General features: G+C 63.4%; 2 protein-coding genes across 3 annotated transcripts; one reads left to right on the plus strand and one right to left on the minus strand.

Annotated features, from left to right (window-relative positions):
* Positions 1–1,902: 1,902 nt before the first annotated feature.
* On the plus strand, positions 1,903–5,396 carry TSSC4 (tumor suppressing subtransferable candidate 4). 2 transcript variants are annotated; one of them, XM_008969086.4, is made up of 4 exons: positions 1,903–2,318; positions 3,803–3,959; positions 4,120–4,161; positions 4,354–5,396. In XM_008969086.4, the coding sequence occupies exons 3-4, from the start codon at positions 4,143–4,145 to the stop codon at positions 5,130–5,132; spliced, it is 798 nt and encodes a 265-aa protein (XP_008967334.1). In that variant the 5' UTR covers positions 1,903–2,318; positions 3,803–3,959; positions 4,120–4,142; the 3' UTR covers positions 5,133–5,396. The 2 variants fall into 2 exon arrangements, with proteins under 2 accessions (XP_008967334.1, XP_003816103.1); XM_003816055.5 differs by having other exon boundaries at positions 1,904–2,318; positions 4,120–5,396.
* Positions 5,397–6,053: 657 nt separating this feature from the next.
* Positions 6,054–25,340, minus strand: TRPM5 (transient receptor potential cation channel subfamily M member 5). The gene is made up of 25 exons (XM_055093969.1): positions 25,224–25,340; positions 24,445–24,625; positions 22,627–22,793; positions 22,270–22,272; positions 21,819–21,999; positions 20,127–20,191; positions 19,766–19,957; positions 19,326–19,428; positions 17,497–17,615; positions 16,712–17,062; positions 16,498–16,638; positions 16,306–16,429; positions 15,652–15,797; positions 15,068–15,180; positions 14,726–14,818; positions 14,346–14,604; positions 13,703–13,821; positions 13,203–13,335; positions 12,926–13,100; positions 9,354–9,507; positions 8,714–8,895; positions 8,196–8,328; positions 7,552–7,624; positions 7,060–7,126; positions 6,054–6,563 (listed from the first exon to the last, which is right to left on the minus strand). The coding sequence occupies exons 1-25, from the start codon at positions 25,338–25,340 to the stop codon at positions 6,457–6,459; spliced, it is 3,498 nt and encodes a 1,165-aa protein (XP_054949944.1). The 3' UTR covers positions 6,054–6,456.
* Positions 25,341–25,843: the final 503 nt, after the last annotated feature.

Here is a 25,843-nt window from a genome sequence, read left to right on the forward strand (position 1 = left end):
GGCACGTTCGGCCACCCACAGTCATCATGGCCTGAACGAGCTTTTCAGGTTTACTTTAGAATGCATTTGGCCAAGAGGTGCCCATTCAGTTGGTTGGGGTTGCTTAGAATTTTACTTTGGGTTTAAACCAGGGAGCAACTCCAGGTAGCAAGGGCCCTTTTTGGGAGCGTTCTCTGTATTCTCTTTTGGGAGAGGCCCTGTGTTGCCTGCAGCCACTTCCACCCTGCCCCTTGGGCACACAAGGGGTACACAGTGTAAGCAGGTGGGCAGGAGGGGTCGGGCAGCCAGGGAATGCAGTGAGATGGGCTTGGGGTAGGGGCTGGGTGCGCTGCAGGACTCCTCTTCCTCCTGAGGGATGGTAAAGGATGGACACACTGCCCCCTCCCGAGCATTTGAGGGTCTCTGCCCTGCCCATCTGTTACCTGTAAATGTTCCTTTGAGGAGCTGATGGCTCAGGCCTGAGCCACATCTCAAAGGGTCTGGAGGAGAAGAAAGACCTCATCCTACTAGGGAGCCCACCCAGCCCACCAACGAGCGGTGGTTGGGGGCAGACAGGCTGTGGGGCTAAGGAACCCCTGCACTCCCCCGTCCTTTTCCCTTTGTCTGAGCACCTCCAGCCAGTGGGCTTGGTCTAGACTCTCCTATCTTTCCCCACATCGTGGGGTGGGGCTTGCTCTGGGTTAGGCTACTTTTCCCTAGTTGTGGGGAGGGGGGTGCTGGCACATTTCACTGTTCCCTGGAGGAAATGAGTGCCTGGGAATTCACGTCTAGGGCTCCCAGCAGCCTCTTTGCAGGCCAATTTGGAAACTTTCCCCAGCCCTGCATTTTAGGGGGTTACAGAGTCTAACAGCAGGCCCTCCTCCCCTGCTGCTCCCAACTTGCAAGCCTGCACTGGTTGGGAGAACAGGATGGTCCAAGGAGCCCCCTTTCTACTTTCCGCTGTGTTCCCTGTGGGGAGGGAAGAGCAGTTTAAGAAATAAGGAATCCCAAAGGTGCACAGCAGACCGGGGGCCGAGGAGTGGGTCCTGCTTCCCCTCCTTTTCTCTAGGCTGAGCCACAGCAGGTCCTTGAATCCTATTTCCCAGCGGATGCCAGGACAGCAGGCCCTGGGGGAGTTCTCTCTCGAGCCTTTCAGAGGGACCAGAGGTCTAGCAGCCAAGGGGAACTCAGAATCCTTGAGTATGTGGGGCAGGACCTCTCCCAGCTGAGAAGGGGCACAAGGTGCCAACCATCTAGGGCCCAGTGGCCAAGGAGCACGCCGCTTGTCGCAGGGAGAATCTGGGCCCTGGTCCTCCCTTTCAGGGCGGGCAGCTGACCTGCCCCCTGCCGCGGACAGGCGAGGCCAGGCTGCTGGCTCGCAAGCATGGCGGAGCCCAAACCTTCCCTGCTGCCGCCCACCCAGCCACGGCTGACTTGGAAGCTTGAGGAGCGTTCAGCGGCCTCCATCCTGCCCGGGAGGACCGGGGACCTGGAAGTGCCTGGCCCTCGCTTCCCTGCAGCGCCCTAGGGGGACGTCTCAGTGCCTCCCGGAGCCCGGACCAATGCACCAGAGCTGAGGACCCAAGGGTGTGAGGGTGGCCGGGCAGTGGCCCCGAGGACGACGCCCCACAAGTTTGCGGCCAGGGCCCAGCAAACCCCTAGGGGTGGGAAAGCGTCGGCCCAGCCAGCGGGTCCAGCAGGGCCGCCCCCTTCACCCGTGGCCCAGCGGTCACGACCTCGCGTCCTCATCGCGGGCTGGGACTGCCTCTGCGTCTGGCCTGAGCGGGACCGTGGGATCCTGGGGAGCCCCGCCTCGGTGCACTGACAAAGCCCAGCAGGAGTGACGGTTACCGCTTCCGGTCAGGACCGGAAGTGCCGGGAACGGCATTCGTCCCCCGTGCGAGATGACGCACTTCCTGCCTGAGGCGGCCGCTGTTCTCGCGGCTTCCGGCAGGTGGCGCTGAGACCGCGGGAAGCCAGCCTGGCTGTCGGTTAGCCCTCGAGCATTCTGGGAATTGCAGGCCTGGCCCCTCCTCTTCCTGTTCTTGGTCAATTCCGGTCTTGATTCTCCAACAAATGCCGTCGTTTCCGGGGCTGCTTCCGAGCCGGACCCAAGGGCCGGGGCGTGGAAGAGTAGAGGGGCGAGCGCATGCGCACAGGACTACACGTCCCGACAGGCGTCGGGAGCGGCGGCCCAGTTCCTTGTGGGAGCTGTAGTTCTGCAGGCGCGGAAGCCGTGGTGCTCGGCCGGCAGAGCACTCGGTTTCCCAGAGGGCTGAGCGCGCCGCACGGAGGTGCGGCGCCGACCAAGATGGAGACTGCCGAGCAGCCTTGAGCCGGTAGGTTTGTGGTGAGGGAGGACGGGCCGCGCGGGCCGGCCGAGCCTCCGGGAGGTCACCGAGCGCAGCTTTAATACCTGAGCTCGAAGGCCCCGCTGTGCTCGCCGACCCTCGTACCTCGCGGCCGGGCCCTTGGGACCCACAGCATCCTTGTGAGGCCCGGAGGCCTGTCCAGCCCGACTGGACAGTGCCGAGGGGCACCGAGAGCCAGCTTGGCACCGAAAGTTCGTTCGGGGAGGTCTTGCTGGCACATATAGTGGAGAAAGGCCGGGCTCTGCGTTCATGTGGAGAAAGAGACGGCTTCCTTCAGCCTACGGACATGAAGGAGTCAACTCTACCTTCCACTCGTTGCCGGCTTTCGCCGAGAACCCCGAGAAACGGACTACCGGAGTCCCTATCTTGCAGCCCGATCCCCGCTCCCCCTCGGAGTGCCCCGCTGACCAGGCTGCTTCTGGCCGCGGCGGCGTTCCGCTGCAGAGGACGGGAGTGCGAATCTGGGAAGCAGGGTTCTGGTTGAACTCCAGCTTCGTCTGCAACATACTGTGTGACTTGGGCAAATTATTTCCCCCGCCCCGTTCCTGCCAGCTTTAAAACGGTCATCAGTGGGGGGTGCTGGGTATCCCCTTTCACTGGGGTGGCTTCTTCACTGAGGAGAGTCGCGCCTCAGAGGAATTGAGGTCCTGCCTGTGTTCGACCTGGTGGGGGGCACTAAGAGCCCCCAATAGTACCCCTGACCCCATCCTTATGGGGTGCACAAGACACAGGTCACCCTCGGCGGGCAAGGAGTTTTGGTAGCAGGAGAGAAGTCAGTGGATGGATGGCCGAGGACAGTGCAGAAGGGTGTGGCTGGGCCGTCTTTTTTGCCTGGAAATTCAAGCTCTGAGGCACCCAGTCACTCCAGCACTAAATGGGTGCAGGAGGTAGCACTTGTCTGCCCAGCTGGAAAGGCAGGGTATGTGCTGAGTGTTACAGGAGGAAGGCCACTGGAGGTCGCTCCAGGAGCTGCGGGGATTTACCTCTGCCTAACAGGGCTGCTCAAGGTGATGGTCGACACCCCACTTTCCTGAGAGCTTGACCCTCAGATGCCAGGGCCTTGGCTGCAGATTCCTTGGGAGCTCCCGGGGATCTTCCAGCAAATAGGAGCAAATCTTTTCCCCGTGGATCAGGAAGGTGCACGCTCTTTGTGGAATACGACTGCTCACTCCGCACAGCAAGCAGCTTATAAGTGGCCCTCCTGCCTGATCTCAGCCCTGGGTTCAAGCCCTGGGTGGCTGCTTACTACCAAAATCGCTCAGTAGCTCCAAGCCTGCCTGCAGAGGGTTGGCACGATTAAATGAGGTGACGAGTCAAAAGTCCCTACCCTGGGTCCTAGCCTGTCAGGGGCTCCGAAAACCCAGGCTCAGGTCGGTCCTGCCCGGCACCTGTTTCACACATGTGCGCTCAGGTCTGAGGTTGGTCCTCTCCCCCACCCCACCCACCTGCAGTTGAGCAGCTGAACAGAGGCAATGCCGGGGCACTCCGAGGCCTGAGACGACCACGCCTGTGCCGCTGAGGACCTTCATCAGGGCTCCGTCCACTTGGCCCGCTTGGCTGTCCAATCACACTCCAGTGTCAACCACTGGCACCCAGCAGCCAAGAGAGGTGAGAGGAGGGCTTGGAGGGGGAGGCGGGACTCCACCCTGTGTGGGACAGTTCTGTCAGTTGACCCTCCACTTGTCCAGGGGCAGTGGATCTGCAGGGGGAACTCATTCTCAATACTGTTCCTCCTGAGAAACAAATTTTCTGGGCTGTTTTGGTTTAGGTGTGGCGTGGCCCTGGGGACGCATGGCTGAGGCAGGAACAGGTGAGCCGTCCCCCAGCGTGGAGGGCGAACCCGGGACGGAGTATGACACGCTGCCTTCCGACACAGTCTCCCTCAGTGACTCGGACTCTGACCTCAGCTTGTCCGGTGGTGCTGAAGTGGAAGCACTGTCCCCGATGGGGCTGCCTGGGGAGGAGGATTCAGGTCCTGATGAGCCGCCCTCACCCCCGTCAGGCCTCCTCCCAGCCACGGTGCAGCCATTCCATCTGAGAGGCATGAGCTCCACCTTCTCCCAGCGCAGCCGTGACATCTTTGACTGCCTGGAGGGGGCGGCCAGACGGGCTCCATCCTCTGTGGCCCACACCAGCATGAGTGACAACGGAGGCTTCAAGCGGCCCCTAGCGCCCTCAGGCCGGTCTCCAGTGGAAGGCTTGGGCAGGGCCCATCGGAGCCCTGCCTCACCAAGGGTGCCTCCGGTCCCCGACTACGTGGCACACCCCGAGCGCTGGACCAAGTACAGCCTGGAAGATGTGACCGAGGTCAGCGAGCAGAGCAATCAGGCCACCGCCCTGGCCTTCCTGGGCTCCCAGAGCCTGGCTGCCCCCACTGACTGCGTGTCCTCCTTCAACCAGGACCCCTCCAGCTGTGGGGAGGGGAGGGTCATCTTCACCAAACCAGTCCGAGGGGTTGAAGCCAGACATGAGAGGAAGAGGGTCCTGGGGAAGGTGGGAGAGCCAGGCAGGGGCGGCCTTGGGAATCCTGCCACAGACAGGGGTGAGGGCCCTGTGGAGCTGGCCCATCTGGCCGGGCCCGGGAGCCCAGAGGCTGAGGAGTGGGGCAGCCCCCATGGAGGTCTGCAGGAGGTGGAGGCACTGTCAGGGTCTGTCCACAGTGGGTCTGTGCCAGGTCTCCCGCCGGTGGAAACTGTTGGCTTCCATGGCAGCAGGAAGCGGAGTCGAGACCACTTCCGGAACAAGAGCAGCAGCCCCGAGGACCCAGGTGCTGAGGTCTGAGAGGGAGATGGCCCAGCCTGACCCCACTGGCCACTGCCATCCTGCTGCCTTCCCAGTGGGGCTGGTCAGGGGGCAGCCTGGCCACTGCCTAGCTGGAATGGGAGGAAGCCTGCAGGCTGCCTGTAGGTGGCACCGGTGGCCCTGGCTGCAGTTCTGGGCAGCATCCTCCCAAGCAGAGACCTTGCTGAAGCTCCTGGGGTGTGGGGTGTGGGCTGGAGGCACTGGCTCCCTGGTAGGGACAATAAAGGTTTTGGGTCTTTGTGAGACTTTGTGTCTATCTGGGCCCTGCTTACCCAAAGGGCTCAGTTGGCAGCAAGAGCTCCCCACACCTGACCCTCGGTGCCGGACCACTCGAGGGTGGCTGACACCTGCATCCCTCACCAGCACATCACCCAGGTGACAGTGAGAATTGGAAACCCCAGGCCTCCTCTAGGACTTGTGGCTCAGTGGCAGGTGTCCAGTGAGTGCCCTCAGTGGGCCTGAGTGGGTACAGAATCTGCCCTCCCCCAACCAAAGCCCACATGATGCCATCAGCCCCAGGCCTAGTGCAGACCACAGCTTGGGAAGCGAAAGGGAGATGACAAAATGGGTGTGGACAGAGGAGGCTGGGGTGAGTGGGCAGTTGGGGGGCCTGGGCAGGTGTTTGAGCCTGGGGTCCAGTTTTATCTGGGCCATGTGGGGTACAGTGTTTTCCAGGCTCCACTGAAGATAAAGCAGCCACTGGTGCCAGCAGGGGCTTTGTCTTGGGGCCATAAACACCAGTGTGTGCTGTACTGGCCATTGGGTGTCAGGGGGACAGCTGACAGATGCAGTGGATGCCCAGCCCTGTCTTCCAGGAGCCAGTCACCTGAGCCCCAAAGGACCTTTTGGGTCTTAAGTGACAGAAATTCTAACCACTAGTGTTTCAAAAAAAGATGAGTCTCTTGTCAGGCAACACAAGTCAGGGCAGGGGTGGGTGCAGACCCCAGAGCAGCTTCGCAGTCTGGATGGGGGTGCTCCCCCGTCACGCCACAGGGCCAGCTTTTCCACAGTGCAGGCTGGTCAGTTTCCAGGTAGGGACGCGGTGGGGCACGTTTTCTGCCCGGGGAGTTGTGCCTGTCAGGGGAGACAGCCCCATGACACTGCTGTGCCTCCGGGGAGGCCAGGAGGGACAAGGAGCGGTTCCTTTGGGTGAGGGTCTGTGGTGAGGCACCAGGAGGGCCATTGTCTGCTGGGGGGCTGGTGCCCCCTGGGGGGTTCCGCTGGAGGTCGGCAAAGGTAAGTGCACAACGTGCAGGGTGGCCAGCTGAGGAGAGGTGGCCCCACATGTGGCAGGCCAAGCAGCTCAGGTGTCCGAGGGAGGCTGGCCAGCCCCGGGTTGTTCCCGGCCATCTAAACCGCCTCTGTGGTCAGCAGCCACCAGCTGGCTTCCCTCGCCACAGTGCTGAGAGCCTGCTGGGAAGGAAGGCCCCCCTGAGCGGTGGGAACCAGCAAGGCAGGCCCAGGAAGGGGAGAGGTAGCTGGCTCAGAGGCAAGGGCCAGGACGCCGTGGCTCTCAGAGTGAGTCCCCACAGGCCAGCCTGGGGAAGATGGGGAGCCCAGAGACAACCAGGCCTCCGCCTGCACTCCTGGGACTAGGAAAGCAGCCCCCGTGAGGCCGAGGGGCCCGTTTGCTTGCTGAGCAGGACAGTCCAATAGGGCCCACGCCAGGCAGAGCCTCGAGAGTCTGAGTGAACCACATTCGGCCCTGGCCAAGGCAGGGGCTCCATCAGAGGGCACCCACACCACCCTGAAGAACCGTGTCCAGCCAAGGCCTCCTGAGACTCCCAGGCCAGGCAGGGAAGGCAGAGCACACAGCACAGCCTACGGCCCCCCAGCTGCTCCCACCAGCCGCTGCAGAGTGGGTGCCCATGCCCACCCTCATCCCACGCTCCCCAAACAGGCTTACTCCAGGGGCCGCCACCCTGGGCCAGCACGTCGGCCACGGAGGACACGAGCACCGAGCAATAGTTGATCTGGAGAAGGGAAACACGTCCAGGAAGCTCCAGGGCTCTCTCAGGACAGCAGGGGACAAGCAGCCTCCCCATCTCCCCTCTCCTGCCAGGGCCCCCGCTGCCCTGTGACTCCTCCCTCTGAGAGCTGCCGCTCACAGGCAGGGGTGAGTGAGGCTCCCATGAGGCGTGTAGAGTGAAAGATGTGAGACCCCTCATTTAAGACCCCTCATTTAAGGCTGTAGCCTCCCAAGTGGCAGGGTGGGAGGAGGTACAGGTGGGGATGGCCTGTCTTCCCCAGGACGCTCCTCTGCCCACTGGGGTGCTCCTGTCCTGGCTCTGGCCTGCCTCATCTCTGTGAGTGACCGGGCAGGGCTGTGGACCCATCCCAGTAGCCCCACGCAGCCACCCGCCTCCCATCAGGGAGAGGAGCTCCGGGGCTCGCTTGCCTGTGACTCCAGACACTTGATGCGCTTTTCTTGCTCTCTCAGCCCCCCGAGGTACTTGGCAACGAAGTCCACTCTGCGGCAGGAGCAGGCGGTCAGGCTGTGGATGGCCACGCGGTGCTCTGCGTGTGGGGAGCCTCCCCATCCCCCCAGGCCTCCCTGTGTGCCCGAGTTTGGAGTGCCCTGGCCCTTTCCCTTCCTCCCCCATGCCCAGATCTGGTGGCACCAGGACCCCTCAAAGTGCACCTGGTGCAGTACAGAGCGCTCTATGCCTTCCCAGTAGGGCTAGGGTGCCGTCCCTGCCTGGGCGCACCACCCAGAAAGACGGTGCAGGGCAGGCAGTTGGGGACAGGCCCCTGGAGCCAGGGCTGGAGGGAAGCCAGGGGTGGGTAGTCCCACTCCTGAGACCACAGCAGGGAGGGCGCCACGGTCACTGGCGCCACGGTCCCTTTTTGCCTGGCCAGGCATCCCAGCAGGGTCCTGCACAGGTCAGGCTGGAAAGCTAGGCCCCTGGGCTCGGCCAGAGCCCTGCCCCTACCCCTTCAGCTTCAGTTCGCCAGCTCAGATCCTCTGTCACTGGCGCCAATGGCACATCCCCGCTTAAAGACAGCCCGATACCCACCAGTGATCAGGACAGGCCCCCGCACCTGTGGGCGGTTTTCCGCAGCACCTCCCCTTCGCTGTCCCTCCTCCGCTTCTCCATCTTGCTCAGGAAGTTCTCCTTCTGGACTGTCTCCCAGGTGACGACCTTCTGGTCCAGGGGGTCTGGCAGGTCTCTCTCTGGGAAAGCCAGGTGGCAGCCAGCATTACTAGAGCATGTGGGCGTCAGTGGCAGAGCCCAGGCCTGGTCCCGGGGCGAGGTGGGCCAGGCAGAAGGAGTGAGTGGGGCCCAGCCAGGGATGGAGGGCAAGCATAGCCCTGTGCAAGGACGGCCAAGCTGCAGGTGGACGGGCTCAGCTGTGCCAGCCTGCACAGAGCCCAGCTGAGGACCCACAGGGCTGAGGAGGGGTCCAGGTCTCTCCAGACCTGCCTCCAGCGCACAGCCCCGCCCTGGGACCCGCCACCTCGGCCTCACCCAGGTGCTCCCGCTTGTGCTCGGCCTCACCCAGGTGTTCCCGCTTGTGCTCGGCCTCACCCAGGTGCTCCTGCTTGTGCTCGGCCTCACCCAGGTGCTCCCGCTTGTGCTCAGCCTCCTTCTTGAAGACCCTGCGGAGCGCCAGGCTCAGGTGGCTGAGCAGGATGAAGGGCGGGGCCAGGGCGGGGCGCTCGTGGTACTCCACAATCAGGTTGTAGCGCTGGAACTTCCAGAACATGTCTGCATTGCCTTGCACCACCTGGAACGTGTAGCTGCAGGGGCACAGCCGAGCCGTCACCTACCGGCTCCCCACGACCACTTGGGGGACGCATCCCCCTGCACCCTGATTGCTGTTGGGGAGCCCTTTTTGAAACCGAGGCCCAGCACTGCTTCTGCGTTGCCTCTGGGGTGTGTCACGAGGGGTCCACTCTCCTTGGGTCTTCCCCTGTCCACTCTGCTCTCCTGGACAAGCCCAGAGTTCTTGCCACAGCACCGGTCCCCCAAAGACCCAGGCCCTGCTTCCTGGGACTGGGAGGGTGGCCCACAGAGTTCCCGGTCTTGGGCAGGCAAAGCCCCGCAGTCCACGCTATGCCACCTTCTATCTGCCCTGAGGCACCAAGCCCCACCCTCTGCGGCACACCAGGTGGGTTGCAAAGGAGGCGGTGTTGGGGAATGACCCTCTGCTCCCTCCGCTCCAGGGCTCTCTCCTCCAGGGGTTGGGTGGAGTCACCTGAACATGGCGATGAGCAGGTTCATGAGCAGCACATTGGTGACCAACAGGAAGGTGACCAGCAGGAGGATGACCAGCCAGTTGGCATAGAGGCTGGGGCAGGATGGTGAGTCCTCCAGCAGCAGTGGGTGGGTGGAGCAGTTCACACGGGCTTCTGGAAAGCAAGGGTGCTGTGGGGACCAGACCGGGGGCAGCCACAAGGGCGGCCTCAGGCAAATGCCCCGAGATAGAGCGCTTAGTCCTGGTGTTGAACCCAGGGGACGGGGTGCTGGTTGGGTGACCCACTGTCCCAGTTCACCCAGGACGGCCTGGGTTTTAGCAGTGAAATCCTCATCACAGCAAACCAGAACCAGACGGGTGGTGAGCCCCACCCTGGGCCCCCTCTGCCATGTCTGCTGAGCTTCCACCAGGGGCTGGAGTCAGCCAAGATCACAGGCCCTGGAAGTGGAGCCAAGACCCCTGGAGGGATGGAAGGTGGGGGACAGAGGGGTCACGGGACCCAGGTTTCTGCTGGTTGTTGCATGTATTGAAACCTCCACCCCTCCTCCGAAAAAAGCCTCTGCTGTTGAAGGTTTGGGGAGAGCTGCTGAGGAAAGGGAGATGGGGTCCAGGACTTCTCAGAGCCTCTACAGCACTAATGCCTGTGATTATACCTCAAGCTGGGGAGTAATTCCGCCACCTTTCCAAAATGTATTGAGCCAGCAGGCTCCGGACAGGGCTTGCTGCAAGCCCTGAGGGCACCGATCCCGCACTGGGCCACTCAAGTCAAGAACATTCTTCAGGCAGCACACTCTGGGAGCTTGCAGGCTGAGCTCCCTCGGCCCTGGGCAGGGACACCCTGGAGGGGTGGCAGATCTCACTCCAGTCCCTTAAAACCAGACCCTCACACCTGCTTCTCCCTTGTAAGGCTCAACCCTGGACCCTCACCCCACCCCAGCCTGCAGGGCAGGAGGAGGGAGGAGGGAGGAAGGAGCCGCAGTGGGCGTCAGGGTGCTCAGGGTCCCAGCCAGAGGCCAGAGCGTGCCCTGGCCGTCCAGGACCACATATCCCCTCCATATCCGAATGGGAGCTCTGCTCTCTCCTCCCTCCCCAGCCTGCATGCTGGCGTGTGTCTGTGTGAGCCTGTACATGTGATTGGATGTGCCTGGCACACATGCTCATGTGTGAGTCTGCGTGTGAGCACACTGGCACACACAGGCACATTCAAGTGTATCTTAGTGCCTGCCAGCTCCAGGTTGCCCTGCGGTGGGTTCTGGGGGGTCTCCTTGTTCCCAGATTCCTGCCTCTGTGCCTGGGTCCTGAGCTGGAGGGGTCCGTTCTCCCTCCTAGGGTGAATTCCTGCCTTGTTTCTCCCGAGTGAGTTAGTGTGACGCGTTGGCCCGTGTGTGAGTTATTGAGTGTTTGTGTGTGCACTGGCAGTCAGTGAGCGCCAGCCCTCCCCACGCTCCCACCCTAGGCCTGCCCCTCCTCTGTCCGCCCTGGCCACCTCCAGCCCATGAATCTGTTCCTGGGCAGACTGATGACCCCTCTCCTCCCTGCACTCTGGAGGAGCGGGCCGGGGCCAGCCTGGAGAGCCTGTTTGTGAAGCCGTAAATCTGTCTGATAAAAGCAGCTCTGAGGAATGAGACCCCCACACCCTCCCCGACTCTGTGATTTGGGAAGGCGCCACCAGGCCGGGCTGGAAATTAAATTGTCCCTGGGGCCTGGAGACCCAGAGAACAAGCTCGTCACCACAGCTCAACCCCAGCTCCGGCTCGGCATGAGTGCAGAGTGGGGCAGGGGTCTGTTCTGGGCTCTGAGGAGAACTGCAGGCTGTACAGGAACTGTCTGAGCCTCAGTCTCCCTCTCAGCCCAGCATGTGTTAGTGAATAACTCTCTGCCTAGCAGCATGAGGGGCTGGCTCACAGTGAGTGGCTGGGGTTCAACCTGAAGGGCCCAGATACTTGCTTGGCAGCTGAACGGAGCCCAAGGAATTGCAGCTCAGGGAGGGGAAGTGACAAGTCTGAGACTCTCAGTGGGCGGCCGGGGCTGGCCCTGTTGCAGGCGTTTCAGCACGGGGCTCTGAGATCCCCGCAGCACCGCAGACCTCCCTGAGGCAGCACTCGGAGCAGGGGCCCCTCGGGAGTCTGTTTCCCTGCCTTCTCCCATCGAGAAGGAGGCTATGGCCAGGCCTGTCTCCTCAGGTGCCCACCAGAGATGCAGCCACTCAAGAAAGAGGGGACCCCCAACCCTGCCCTGGCTGGAGGCGCCCGTCTAGAGCTCCTCCTGCCCCGAGGGGCCCTGTGGACGGGCAGTGCTGGAGGCCGTATGGTGAGGGCGAGGTGGGGTCGCAGGCAGGCAGGGTCTGGTTAAACTAATGGCCTGGAAAATGAATGCCTGTGATGAGCAAACACCAAAATGTCAGGAGGGGCTGCGGGGGCTGAGAAAACAGCCCAAGGAAATGAGCCGCGCTGGGAGAGGCGGTTTCCATCACGGAGTCGCCCCCGCCTGTCCCCGGAGGCCTGTGTTTGCTCCGGTCTGGCCATCATCCCCTCAACAAATATTTATCGAGGGTCCTGAGCGCCGCTCCACAGAGGTCGGGGTCAGGCCTGGGCAGCACGTTGTGCCATGACTGCCCCGTGCCGGGCAGCCCCAGCCGCCTGACACCGCCTGAGCAATGTTTCCCTGCACCTTCTCTGCCGGGTCTCCAAGTCTGCGGCACCCCTCGAGGGCCCCAGGGGCGGGCTGGCTGCTGGTCCACCTTCCCAGAGGAGTGCGTCCCTTTCCAGGATGGGGCTCCTCACGGAGTCCCAGCCATCCCAGGGGCCTGCACAGGTCCCTGCCCCACCCCAGAGCTCCCCACCAACCCATCACTACAGAGGCCCCCATGGCCAAGCGGCTCTGACCCCCGCCCCCTCCCCACTGCACTGGCTTATGAAAAAGTTTCCAGAGCCTCCACCAGCCCCAGCCAGCTACAGGGGTCGGCCTGGGGACACCCACAGGCATGGGCAGGCCACACACACACATTGGGGTGGGTCCCCAGGAGCAGCCAGGGTGCCTTTAGGAGCGGCCTCATGGCGAAGGGGCCTTGCCAGCAGGACGGCGTAGGGGCTCTGGTGGGTGCCCTAGGCCAAGCAGGGCCCTGTGGGAGGGCAGAGGCCAGGGGCTGTGAGGAGAGCTGGAGGGCCCAGACCCCGGATGATGGCTGGGACAGCCTTTGGGCCCACTCTGTGCCCTTAGTGCCTGCCTATCCCTTCCCCACCGATAGACCACCCCCAGAGCAAGACTTGCTGCTTGGCCTCCCCAAGCAGGAGGCAGCCCTGGCTGCCTTGGGGTCTCCTTGTGTCTCCTTCCCAGCCCAAGGCCCCAGGTCGGGGCTCCGTGACTGGAGCTGCCTCTACCTCGGGAACCAGGCCTGGCCCTTTGGGGTGTGGGGGGCCTGGGGACCAGGCCTCAGCCACTTCTCCCATCTCTGCTCCAGGCTGGGGTCTCCATGGCCCCAACAGACCTCTCTGGAGAGCCTCATGCCCAGGGCTTGTGCACACAGGGCTCCACTTTCTCCCTGCCCCTGCCCCCGCTGGCTGTGTGCAAACCATCAATCTCGTCCAGTGGGATCTGGCCGAAGATCTGCAGGTAGGGCCGGTAGAGCACCCGGCGGAAGATCCACTCCAGGCGGCCGTCATGGGGGTGCAGCAGCGCCTGGGTGGTGACACCGTAGGCCACGAGCCACACGCTCAGAAAGAAGAGGAAGAAGAAGACGTCCTTCATCTCCACGGGGCAGGGGCAGAGAGAGGGACGTCAGCGGCCAGCCGGGTGGGGCCCAGGCAGGGGGTTGCTGTCCCTCCAGGGCCAGGGCCCCCGGGGGCTCACCATGCGCTCTACCACGATGATCTTGGGGCCCAGCTGCTTGTGTATGGCAAAAATATGGATCAGCCGCAGCGTGAATACCATGAAGTCCATGGCGAGGACTGTGCGGCCAGCCTCAAACGCCGACGGCAGCATCCTGGAGGACGGGAGGCTGATGCGGCTGCGGGGCCCAGAGAGGGGCAGAGGCTTCCCCAGGGGCACACAGCATGCTGGCTGCGGGCAGGGCCAGGGCCAGGCCAGGACTCCTTGGGCCCTGAGTGGCTTCATCTTTTGTTTATTTATTTTTAAGAGACAGGGTCTTGCTCTGTCACTCAGGCTGGAGTGCAGTGGCGTGATCACGGCTTACTGCTGCCTCAACTTCCCTGGCTCAAGTGACCCACCCACCTCAGCCTCCTGAGTAGCTGGGACCACAAGGGCCACCGCCACACCCAACCTGAGTGGCTTCATCTGGAAGCCTGCCCACAAGCCGCCCTGAGGCCACACGGCCTCTGGGCCCCACAGACCTGCAGGTGACACCCACGATGAACAGGAAGATGGCCACCATGTCACACTTGTTCCAGTTGTCCCCCACATACAGTGTGAACTTCTTCACCAGGTGTGTGTCCTCGTCTGTGAAGAAGCCCTGGGAGGGAGGCGGGCAGTCCACTGACAGCTGTCCAGCCGCCCTCGCTGGGGACAGCCCTACCTGGACAAGCTCGGATCTGTAAGGATCAGGGTTCAGTGTGCCATGGGGATCAGGGTTCCATCTATGACCAGGGCTGAGGCTACCAATGGGACTAGGGGTCCATTGAAGCTATTCCAGGGCTGTCTGGGGACAGAAGGTGAGGTCAGTCTCCACTTGGGGCCAGGGCCTCTTTGTGCCCAGGGTCTAGGGATCAGTTTATGCAGTGTCTGGACTCAGTCCGTGATACAGGTCAGGGTTCAGACTCTGACGAGGGAGACCATGGTCATGCTCAGTCTGGAGCAGGGCTCAGGGCTCGGTCTTTGACCAGGATCATGGCCGCTGGTGACTGGGAAGATGGGAGGCCCCCATGCTGTTCTTGTTTTACAGTTGGGGAGCCCCACCCCGCGAGGGCAGGACCCAGCTTAGGTTGCCCAACCTGAAGCTGCAGAGTGGAGGGGACGTAGGCTAGTGTGGCCACCGACCTGCCGGATTTCCTCCAGCACCAGCGTAAAGACCCAGAAGTAGAGGGTGACCTCGGGCCCTGAGGGGCCCTGGGGGGGCGGCCTGAAGTCCACCAGCAGGACGTAGGTGAACAGGAAGAGGAAGGCGAAGTACATGACCACGTTCCCCAGGAACACAGTCACGGGAGCGCCCCAGAATTTCCGCCAGCGTGTGAGCAGGAAGACAGCACGTGGGCCTCGGTCACCCTGAGCCCTCGGCGCCTCCACCAGCTCCTCCACCCTGTGCCGCAGAGAAGTTCGCAGTGGTGAGGCTGGCGCCCAGCCGGGTGCCCCACCAGAGTCCAGCCTCCCAGCCACCACCCGCCAGTCCCCTCCACCCTGCCTGGCCCTGTGCCTCCCACCGGCTCTGCAGGCCATACAGCGGGCTCTTCTCCGTGTCCAGGCTGTCCAGGTCCTGCAGGTCCTCCAGGCCTGTCCTCAGGGGAGCTTCCTCACTGCAAGCACAAGAGAGCTCAGGGCCCGCAGGAAGGGCTCCCAGAGGCGCCTGCCTGGCTCCAGGCGCTCGGCCATCAAAGTGCCCACTGGGATGCAGGGGCTGTGGGGAGTGGGACCCACAGGGAGGCTGGACTTGGGGGCTACAGAGTCAGGCTACCACCAGCACCTGCGAGGCCCAGGCCCTCCCTGTAGCTCCGGCACTCGCACTGCTGCCTGTCCTGGCCGGGCAGCTCACAGGCCTCACCCACCTGAAGGTGATGAGGTTGGTATAGACGAGGGCGGGGCAGAGGAAGGCTCCTAGCAGCCGCAGGATGGGCGTGCCTGCGGCCATGTCCCCCCACCAGATCCTGGTCAGGAAGGCCTGAGGTGAAGGCAAAACTGTTGGCTCCAACTCTGCACCTTTGCCCAGGCTGCGCCCTGCCCCAGGAATGCCCTTGCCCCAGGTGCCTGGCCCAGGTGAGCTGAAGGGGTGCCCAGCCCAGCCCTCCCTCCCGGAGCCCCCGTCCTGGTGGGCATGTGCTCCTTGGGCCACTCATCCCAGGGGTGTGGGTTGAGCTGCTGTACCCTTCGCTAGGGAAAAGATTGGGCTTGGGGGTTGGGGAGGACTGAGAGGAGGAAGTGCCACTTCCACTGAGGCCAGAGGCAGGAGGAGTGTGCCTGGTGGAGGAAGCCAGGTGGGCGCCTTCCAGGAACAGAAGCCCCACCCCGCCCCCTCTGTGCTGAGGACGGGAGTGACAGGGCAGCTGCAGGCTGGGAAGTCAACTCAAGCTGGGCCCAGCTCGCCCGCCCACCCCACCCCCAGCAGCTCTCCTCGAGGACAGCTGGCACTCACCTGAACGCCGTCGTGGGCAAAGAAGGCCTTGGCGTCAGCCTCGGTGGCCAGGTGCAGGCAGGTGGTCTTGCTCCAGCAGCGGTTCCGGCGCACCAGCAGGGCGAAGGCGCGGGCCTCACTGTTGCTGTAGCACTCGGAGAAGAGGTCTGCCCCCGAGGCCCTGGCCGCTAGGACGAGATGCCGATGCCCGGCCCGGCCCCCGACGCCCCTCCTCCATCCCCTGCCCAGACCTGGGCTCTGCAGCCGCACCCTGCGTTCAACACGCAGGACCCAGCCAGGCCTTCTGCCCCCTCCGGCCTGCTCCGGGCCCTTCCTGAACCTCCGTCCTTCTCCGGCTCTGTCCCTCCCCCAGCAGGACAAAGGGAACCTCTGCCACGCTAAACGTCCCTCGTCCTGCGGCAGGGCCCAGTGTATGCCCGGGGTGTGAGGCTGTATCTTCCTCACCACATGCACAGCGGTCCCACACTCAGGGTCTGGGGCCGCCTCCACCCCAGGCAGAGCCGTATGTCCTCTCCTACAGACGAGGCCCCTGAGGGCACCTGGAGCCCCACGGCGGTAACAGGCAGCCCTGGCGAGGCCCAGGACCCTTCTTCCGACCCCTCCATCACATCCTCCCCCGCCGCGCGGGCCTGGCCCCAGCCGCCGGTCACTCACCAAGGGCCAGCTGCTCGTATTTCGCCTCGCGCATGGCTCGGGCCGCCTCGGCCTCCGTCTCCAGGTGCGACATCTCTTTGAGGATTTTGCAGGCGGCCAGTGCGGCTGCCACACCTTCCTGGCCCTACGAGACCTGGTCTCAGGAGGCCGCCCCTCCCCTGCCCCTGCGCTGGGCCCGCGGCCTGGGCTCACCATGGCCCAGAAGTAGGTGGCCATCTCGTGGCGGTTCTGCAGCACGGCCCACAGAAACAGGTCCCGCCAGGGGTTCTCGCTCTTCTGGTTCAGGTCCAGCAGCCACTTCTGGCCCGTGGGCCGCTTGGCCGGGCCCTTCTCCTGGAGGACACGGGCGTCGGCCTCCTGCTGCGGCCCCAGCCTCGCCCTCCATCCCGACGGAGCCCCCGCTCACCGCCCTCCTGCGGCCCCCCGGCCGGCCGTCCTGGTAGAAGCCTCGGCAGGCATCCTGCAGGAAGTCCTTGAGTACGCGGGAGACCTCGTGCAGGGAGAAGGCCGGTGGCCCCGCGGGTGGCTCCCGGGCCTGCTGGGTGCCCAGGCCGGCCAGCGTCAGCCGGGCCTCCTCCTGCTTCCGCTGCAGCAGGTCGAAGAGCAGGCTCTTGCGTGACACGGAGCGGTAGAGCTCCTGCAGCCGCCCATACGTCAGGAAGTCGGCCACGTCTGCGCCGTTGTCCACAAAGAGGCGCACAAACTCGGGCTTGTTGCTGACCAGGGCGTCCACCATCACCTCCTCCAGGTCACAGGACTTGGCGGCCATGGGCACCCGAGGGAAGGGGGACAAGAGAGTGAGCGAGAGACAGGAGGAGGGGGTCCAAGGAAGGAGAGAGCAGGGAGCATGGGGATCCATCCCCAGGGCCGGGTCACGCAGACCCTCTCGCTCTCCTGCACCCCAGCCTGCCCCCTGCATTGGGGCGGGCACAGAGGGGCCAGTCGTGAGCAAATGCTGAGGGTGTCACAACCCCCTTGGGCTTTGGGGACAGCCGGCACCCAGCCAGCTCTGCCTGGGCCAGTGAGCGAGGCAGAAGCCCGGGCAGAACCGTGGCCTGGTCTTGCCCCGGACCTTGGGACAGCTGGGCAGAACGGGCTCAGCCAAGCAGCCCGCAGGGTGCAGGAGCAGGCAGCGTGGGCAGCTTGGGCAGTGCCATGATGGGGAGGCGGGTAGGCAGGGCTGGGAGGCACCTTCCACTCCACGTCCCCATTGAAGATCTCACTCTTGGCGATGTCCACGCGGTCCCAGGCCACGGCCAGCTTGAGCTCATCCAGATAGTCCTGAGGCTCCTGGCTGTGGCTCTTGCAGGCTGTGGGCAGAGCAGGCAGGCACTGGTGAGGGTGGAGCTGAGGGCCTCACAGAGCCGGGGCACAGGGTCCCCAAAGGTGCGCTGCCTAGAGACGTGGAAACGGGAACTTCACACTGGGACTTGAGGGGGCACATGCGCCACCTCTGAGCACCAGCAGGAGGCACGAGACTTTGTACAAACCGCAGGAGAAAGCGTGCTGCCCTGGTCTGCGTCGGGACGGCCCGTCTGCTCCCATGTGAGGCAACTTCCTCGGCTGCAACGGGGGTACCCCAGCTAACACCTGGGCCTCGAGGCCACTTCCTGGCACTGAAGGTCCAGGACACCCTTCCTGGATGTTGTCGGGGGAGCAAGCTGGGCCACGTTTCCTCCACGGGCAAGGGCATTTGGCCATGACTTGGTGAGGTCACCAGGGTCACTCAAGGGGGGCCTGCAGCACCTGGGCTGGGTGCGCCTGCTGGAAATGGCTTTCCTCACCAGACTCGCACGTGAGGCTCACCAGCCTCAGCCTCCACAACCATGGACCCCGTAAGACTACGGTGCCTCTCTCAGGCCACTGGGACCAAACTGAGACTGGTGAGAAGAGGCGGGGGAGTTCCTAAACGGGGGGGGTTTCTTTGACCTCCTTGTCCTGGTGAGGTTTCTAAACCCAGAGCCACCCGCAGTCCAGACACCCTTCCCAGAGCGTCCCCTCACTCAAGGTGTCCCCAGCCCCTGCTTAGCAGTGCCCCTCCCTGCTGGGGCTGTGTCTGCCTGCCAGCATCCAGCCCTTCAGCACGCGTTCGTCTCCAGCAAAAAGCACATCAAATGCTCATCAAAATTTTCCATCAGCGGGTGAACAGATGCATCAACCACGGTCTGTCCACAGGCTGGAACCTGACTCCGCCTTACAAAAGGAATGAAGCATGGAATAGCATACGCTTCAACACGGAGGAACCGTCAAACCCTCCCGCTGCCTGCAGGGAACCATGGACACGAAATGCCTGTCAGCAAATCTATAGAGACAGGAAGCAGATCGATGGTTCCCAGGGGCTGGGGGAAATGGGGAGTGAGTGCCAAGGGGTATGGGCTCTTTCTGGGGCGATGAAGGCTTCTGGAATTAGATAAAAGTGATGGTCGCCCCACCTCACGAATATACTAAAAACCACTGAATTGGCTAGTGCGGTGGCTCCCGCCCGTAACCTCAGCACTTTGGGAGGCCGAGGCAGGCGGATCACGAGGTCAGGAGATCGAGACCATCCTGGCTAACACGGTGAAACCCCGTCTCTACTAAAAATACAAAAAATTAGCCGGGCATGGTGGGGGGCACCTGTAATCCCAGCTACTTGGAAGGCTGAGGCAGGAGAATCACTTCAACTCGGGAGGTGGAGCTTGCAGTGAGCCGAGATTGCAGCACTGCACTCCAGCCTGGGCGACAGTGCGAGACTCCCTCTCAAAAAACCGAAAACCAAAACAAACAAAAAACAACCCCCCCCCCAAAAATACCACTGAATTGAGAGCTTTAAGTATAGTTTTAAGTTGTGGTAAAAAACACGTCATAAAACTTGCCAAATACAGACAGCTTCATGAATCATGTGTCATCTTTCCTGGGAAGGGGCAGGCGGCCGAGCGTCACAAACATTGGCCAGGCTGCCAAACCCCAAAGCGGCTCTGAGCATGAAGCCGCCCGATGGCGCCTGCCTTGCCCACCCTGCCCGCCCTGCCCGCCCTCACCTTTCACCAGCGCCTTCAGGATGACGGTGTCCAGCTCCTCGGAGCCCTCCTGCTCGAAGTCGTACACGGTGAGCAGGTGCTGGTGTGAGGTGATGTTCTGCAGCTGGGCACCAGAACAGAGCCCCCATGGGGCCGCCTCAGCCAGGACGGGGGCAGAGGCAGGCTGTGGTCGACACCAGCGTAGGCACAGGCAGCGTCCCCAGGTAAGTCTTGCAGCCTGCATGCCCACCGCCCACCGGGCCCGGCCTGGGACCACCCGCAGACCAAGGGGCTGCCTGGGTCTCTCTGCTCCCTGTGGGCCTGAAGCGAGAGTGGGTGGGGGGCCCAGCAGCCTGAGGTGGGAGGAGTGGGCTGGAGGCTGCATTGCAGGAGCTCTCCCAGAGGACCAGCCCCACCCCTGGAGGAGGGGTCGGGAGGACAGGGGAGGGGGCAGCACATACCAGCTTGGTCCAGCGCACGATGTCCTCCCAAGAGAAATGCTCGCTGGGGAACTTCTCCTTAAACTGCTTCTCGGCCACTTTGGGCACCAGGAGGTGGGGCTGGTTCACTAGGGCAGCAAGCACATCGGCAATGCCCCCCGAGCCTGCCAGGATCAGCCACGGGGCAGCCTGCTCCACGGCCCTGGAGATCCTCTGAGACGGGGAGGGAGGGGAGAGCGGACCCCAGATTAGCCCGACGACATCTGGATGCAGGTGTCAGGGGTGCCCCCATCCCTTCCAGCCCTGTCCCAGGGGTGCCCGGAACCCACCGCACCCCTCCACAAGGCTTCGGCCAGCCAGGGGGCCTCAGCCAGGCCCCTACCTCCAAGGTGCTGGGATCACCATTGACCAGCAAGCAGAGGACAGGGATCTCGATGCTGCCAGTGCCTGTGGACAGGGCACCCGTGAGGCCTGAGGACCCTCCGCCTGGGGTGACCACCCGGATCTCAGGCTCTCAGGCCACCACATTTTCTGGCCAAAAGCTGGCTCTTCCGAATAAAGTGTGGGCTTCGTCTGGGCCACGTGACACAGGCTGCTTATTACAGCCCCTGCCATAGGAGGGCCGAGGGCTCCAATGCTAACCTACACTACCCAGCACGTGCACTTTGTGGCAACAGCTGGCATATGGCTGTTAAAACACAAAGTGACGTGGAAGAAACGGAGCACCCAGCCCCACAGGTGCACCGCCACACTGCACGCGCTCATGCTGAGCATGGCAGAGGCAGCATCTCGACCATCGAGGGAGCTCTGCTGGGTGGGCTGCGCCTGACCACTCAGCAAACTGAAGAGGTACAGGAGGGAGTCTTCAGGTTTCTCCCCCAAACAGAAGCTGGAAATGAGACGTCTATATGTGAAGCCCCCAGAGAGGCCTGGACCTGCCCCTGTCTTCTGTGAGGGAGTGAACTGCCTGGAGGTGTCTTAGAATCACCCACAGGGACCTGGGCTCCCAGGCGGGCCCCTGACTTTGAAAGGTGCCTCCTGATTGAATCTGGAGGATAAATCAGGCCTGGTCAAACGGTGCCCGGGACAGCAGGGCTTCCGCAGAGCAGAGCCAGACCCTCTGCCTGTGTCCCCAGAGTTTGACGAGACTTTGTGTTTTCAATTCTAAAGAGTGCTCAGTTGACCCGGCACAGTGGCTCATGCCTGTAATCCCAGCACTTTGGGAGGCCAAAGCAGGCAGATCACCTGAGATCAGGAGTTCAAGACCAGCCTGGCCAACATGGTGCAACCCCGTCTCTACTGGGAAAAAAAAAAAAAAAGAGCTGGGCATGGTGGCACATGCCTATAATCCCAGCTACCCGGGAGGCTGAGGCAGGAGAATTGTTGGAACCTGGGAGGTGGAGGCTGCAGTGAGCCGAGATTGCACCCCTGCACTCCAGCCTGGGGGATGGGGGACAGAGTGAGATTCTGCCTCAAAAAAAAAAAAAAAAAACAGAGGGCTCAGTTGGCCTTGCCAAGAAATTACAATTTTGTTTCTAAATATTGTATATTGTTCATAGGTGTTATAAATAATTATATGCTTTGTTTATGAATATTATTTACACACTAGCGTTTTCTTAGTAAGTCCAGCTTTTGAACGTGCGACTGGCCAGAGGTGCCCATTTCTCGGGTGACGCTGCCCTCTGGCGGCAGCATACCTCACGCCTGGCGGCGGGAAGTAGCCCTCTTTCAACTCACGATCTCATTTTGCCTCTTAGAGTCCCGGAGCCTCTGACCACGGCAAGGCCCAGTGAAAACAGAACTGCATCTGCTCTGGTGGGAATGTCACTGTCCAGTCAGAGCCACTCTGTCCAGCTGTGCCTCCTTCACCACTCTGCCCAGACAGCTCCTCCTCCCAGGCCCCCACGGCCCAGGTCTCGGTGCTCAGGCATGCGGGGTGCGTTCTGCCTGGGAAGCCCTCCCCCTTCTCCCTGGCGGTCACCCCCACCCTCCCACAGGCGGGTCCCTGGATCCCCACTGGTCCCAAGGCAGTTGCCCACCAACAGCTTCCCTGGGTGGCTGGGGCGTGTCTCACCCCCGTAGCCCGCCCTCTGCTCCGAGATGTGCTTCTCCAGCCTCAGCCGCAGCTCCGTCAGCCCATCGCCCTTCCCCGGGGGGCCTGGCTCCACCAGGATGAAGTGGGAGAGGTTGCTGTCCAGTGAACAGAGGGGGCCCTGGCTGCCGCCGTCATCCTCAGGGTAGTGGACAGGAAAATCCTGCACCCATTCAGGGAGACGAGGCTGAGCCCTCGAGAGGCAGCTTGGGCTGGGTCCCGCTGCGGGATCCTCCCTGCCAGGCCGTGCACACCACGCCATGGGGCCCTGCACAAGGCTTCTGCCTGAGCCTTGGTTTCGCCACCCTTCAGACAAAAGGAGGGACGAACAGCTGGGGCCCGGGGACCCTCCTTCGACAGTCAGGGGCAGGGGCGGTGGGGAGCGGGTTCTTTTAGACAGAACCATGGAGACAGCCCAGGCTGCCGGGAGCACCTCCTTCCCGACTCTAGGGCTGGCGTCCAAACATCCACCAGGGGCTGCCCGGGCCTCCCTCGGTAGTGCCTTAGACAGACCCCAGCATGGGGGACGGAAGCTGCTTGCCCAGGCTTGGAAAGGGCTTGGGGCCTGGGCCCGTGTGGTACAGGAGGGGGTGAGGGCCCGCGCCACAGTCTACACTGGCCGTTCCCTATGCGGTACTGCCACCTGCCGGCCGTGTGCTGGCTCTGCCCGCTCCCTGCTCTTCCTCCAGCTCGAGTCCTGTCCTCCCAGAGCTCTGCCCGCTGCCCAAACCCTTCTGAGCCCCTGCCTCCAGGCCCCCAGCGGTCGTGGTGCTGGGAGCTGGACATGCACCTGGGCCTCCTCCAGAATGCGGCGGTGCAGGACGCGGCCCAGCGAGGCCATGCCGACAGCAACCACACGGACCTTGGTGGACGTGCTGGCCAGCGAGTGGTCGCGCACGGCCTGCCCGACATGCCTGGCCAGGCCCACGCGGAGGGCACTGGTCAGGATCCAGGCTCCTGTGGGGATGGAAGAGGGCCTCATTGTGCCGCACGCCCCAGGTCTTCCCTAGCTGGCCGCACGCCCTAACCCCTAGGCCCAATCAGCAGCCAGTTACCTGGGAGCCAGGGGTGGGTGCTGGGGAATGCCTCACGGTGGGGTGGGGAAGCCGAGGCCCAGAGAGGGCAAGGCACCCACCCAAGGCTGCTCAGCAGCAGAACTGGCTGGGCCCAGAACCTGTGAAGTGGCACCCCCACCCCACCTGGAGCACACAAACTGGGGTCCAGTGCCCCCACCGGGCTCCCTCCGGGACACATCCGACACAACTCTGTCCAGCTGCCTCTGCTGGGCCAGAATCCCAGGATGTTTTTCCAAATGACAAAGCCCTCAGCCCTTGCTGGCTGGAAGATCTCTTTGGGTTTGCCACAGTCATTTCTTTAGTGAGGGATCCTGAAACCTCAAGTCCTTTTCTCCTGGGTGTTGTATAGGCCAAGCTGCCTCAAAAAACAGCCCAGCCATTGGACTCTGGCCCCTGCAGCTGGCGGCCTGACTGCTTCCCCAAGGGGTCCCACCCTGTATACACCCGGGTGCTCTGGTCCCAGGTGAGTGGGAGCAGGGACATCTCATGGCGGCCCATGGGCCCTGCTAGTGGAGGGGCAGCTCTAAGGAAGGGCCAGGCCCAGCTGGGGGAGGTCCTGGTCCAGTACGTAGGCACTGCTGCACCTGTGGGTACTGCAGAGGACGGGCCGAGAGTTTCGGGAAATGTTCTCGTGATGGCCTGGAGAGTCAGGGGGTCTGGCTGCCGTGTGGGGTGGGAGCATTGCCTGTGCCGGGTAGGGGGAGAGTCAGGGGGTCTGGCTGCCGTGTGGGGTGGGAGCATTGCCTGTGCCGGGTGGGGGGAGAGTCAGGGGGTCTGGCTGCCGTGTGGGGTGGGAGCATTGCCTGTGCCGGGTGGGGGGAGAGTCAGGGGGTCTGGCTGCTGTGTGGGGTGGGAGCATTGCCTGTGCCGGGTGGGGGGAGAGTCAGGGGGTCTGGCTGCCCTGTGGGGTGGGAGCATTGCCTGTGCCGGGTAGGGGGAGAGTCGGGGGTCTGGCTGCCGTGTGGGGTGGGAGCATTGCCTGTGCCGGGTGGGGGGGACAGTCAGGGGGTCGGGCTGCCGTGTGGGGTGGGAGCATTGCCTGTGCCAGGTGGGGGGAGAGTCAGGGGGTCGGGCTGCCCTGTGCGGTGGGAGCGCTGCCTGTGCCGGGTAGGGGGAGAGTCAGGGGGTCGGGCTGCCCTGTGGCGTGGGAGCAGTGCCTGTGCCGGGTGGGGGGAGAGTCGGGGGTCGGGCTGCCCTGTGGGGTGGGAGCGCTGCCTGTGCCGGGTAGGGGGAGAGTCAGGGGGTCGAGCTGCCCTGTGGGGTGGGAGCGCTGCCTGTGCTGGGTAGGGGGAGAGTCAGGGGGTCGAGCTGCCCTGTGGGGTGGGAGCGCTGCCTGTGCCGGGTAGGGGGGACAGTCAGGGTGTCAGGCTGCCCTGTGCGGTGGGAGCGTTGCCTGTGCCGGGTTGCGGGGAGAGTCAGGGGGTCGGGCTGCCCTGTGCGGTGGGAGCGTTGCCTGTGCTGGGTGGGGGGAGAGTCGGGGGTCGGGCTGCTGTGTGGGGTGGGAGCACTGCCTGTGCCGGGTGGGGCCTCACCTGTGCTCTGAGCCGCCTTCACCAGCCCCTTGCGCAGCACATCCCGCAGCCAGGACTTCATGGCGAAAGTCTGCTCCTCACCCACCAGGGACACCACCAGGTTGGGGGCCGGCAGGTGCCACTCAGCAAGCAGCAGGTCAAAGAGCACAGACGGAGCCACTCCGCTCGGCACCCGTACAAACTGCAAGGCGGGTCTGCAGCTCAGGGCTTTCGGGGCACGGGGCATGGGAGCTGCTGGGCATTGGGGGGGGCTGGACACAAGGGGGCACTGGGGAGGTGCTGAGCATGGGGGGACACTGGGCACTGGGAGGTGCTGGGCATCAAGGGGGCTGGACACAGGGGGTACCGGGGAGGTGCTGGGCATTGGGGGCAGGTAGCAGGAGGAGAGTGGCCCCCAATATCCCTTTTGGGATAGGGCCAGTCCTCCCTTGACCTGCTGTGTGACCTGGGCAGTCCTGACCCCTCTCTGGGCTGGCATCCCCCTCAGTGAGCCGAGGGTGCTGGACAGAGGTAGGGCCCTGGATGCACTTGACCTTGCACCTCCAAATCTCTCGGGGGGACTTCAGGGGTCCCGGTTATTGCAGGGAGGTAGGAGGCCGGCCAGAGCCACTCCTTCCAGCTCTGGAACTCTGCCTGTCTGGGGGCTCTGAATATGGCCCCAGGGGAGCAGACCCCAGGGGTGAGGAGGACCCTGGCACTCAGCTTCCAGAGAAGGAAATGGGGGCTCATGGGTTCCAGGTCAAGGCAGACATCACCTGAGGCCTGGGGCCTGCCCCTACCTTGCCTCGCTTCTTCCCAGACCCTCCAAAGTCGACCTCGCCCCTGTGCAAGCCCAGCTCCCGCCGGTCTTCAGCATCCCCGGGGCTTCCGGGACGGGGGCCTTGGACATCCTGCATGGTGGCCTCTACAGCTGCAGGGATACCCTGGCCCTTGAGGGCTGCGAAGGCCCATCCCCACCTCCCTCCCCTCGGGGGGCTGGCTCTGCTTTCCCCTGGGAAGCCCCTCTCCAGCCAACATGCACAAGGAGACCTGGGGACTGCCCCCAGGCATCTCTGCCCCAGGGACCTTCTCTCCAGCCAGGCCCTGCCCAGCGACCCCCTGCAGCTCCGACACTCGCTGTAGCACCGCCCCAACCAAGCTCCTTCCCAGGTGAGGATGGGATGTGTGGGGCTCCGCTGTCGGCGCCTGCTTCCTCTACTCACCCCACTCAGGGCACCTCAGGTCGGCCACACCTGCAGACACTTCTCCAGAGGACTTTTGTGGGGATGACCTGGAAACTCCGAAAGACTCAGCAGAGGCCTTGCAGTCCCCTGGCCACACAGCCCACCCGCTCCCAGGACAGGGATGTGGAGACCCTGGGTGCACCTGGGTAGAGGTGAAAAGGTGAGACAGGTGCCCT

This window comes from Pan paniscus, chromosome 9, assembly GCF_029289425.2.
Source record: "Pan paniscus chromosome 9, NHGRI_mPanPan1-v2.0_pri, whole genome shotgun sequence".
In the NCBI taxonomy this organism is placed as follows: domain Eukaryota; kingdom Metazoa; phylum Chordata; class Mammalia; order Primates; family Hominidae; genus Pan; species Pan paniscus.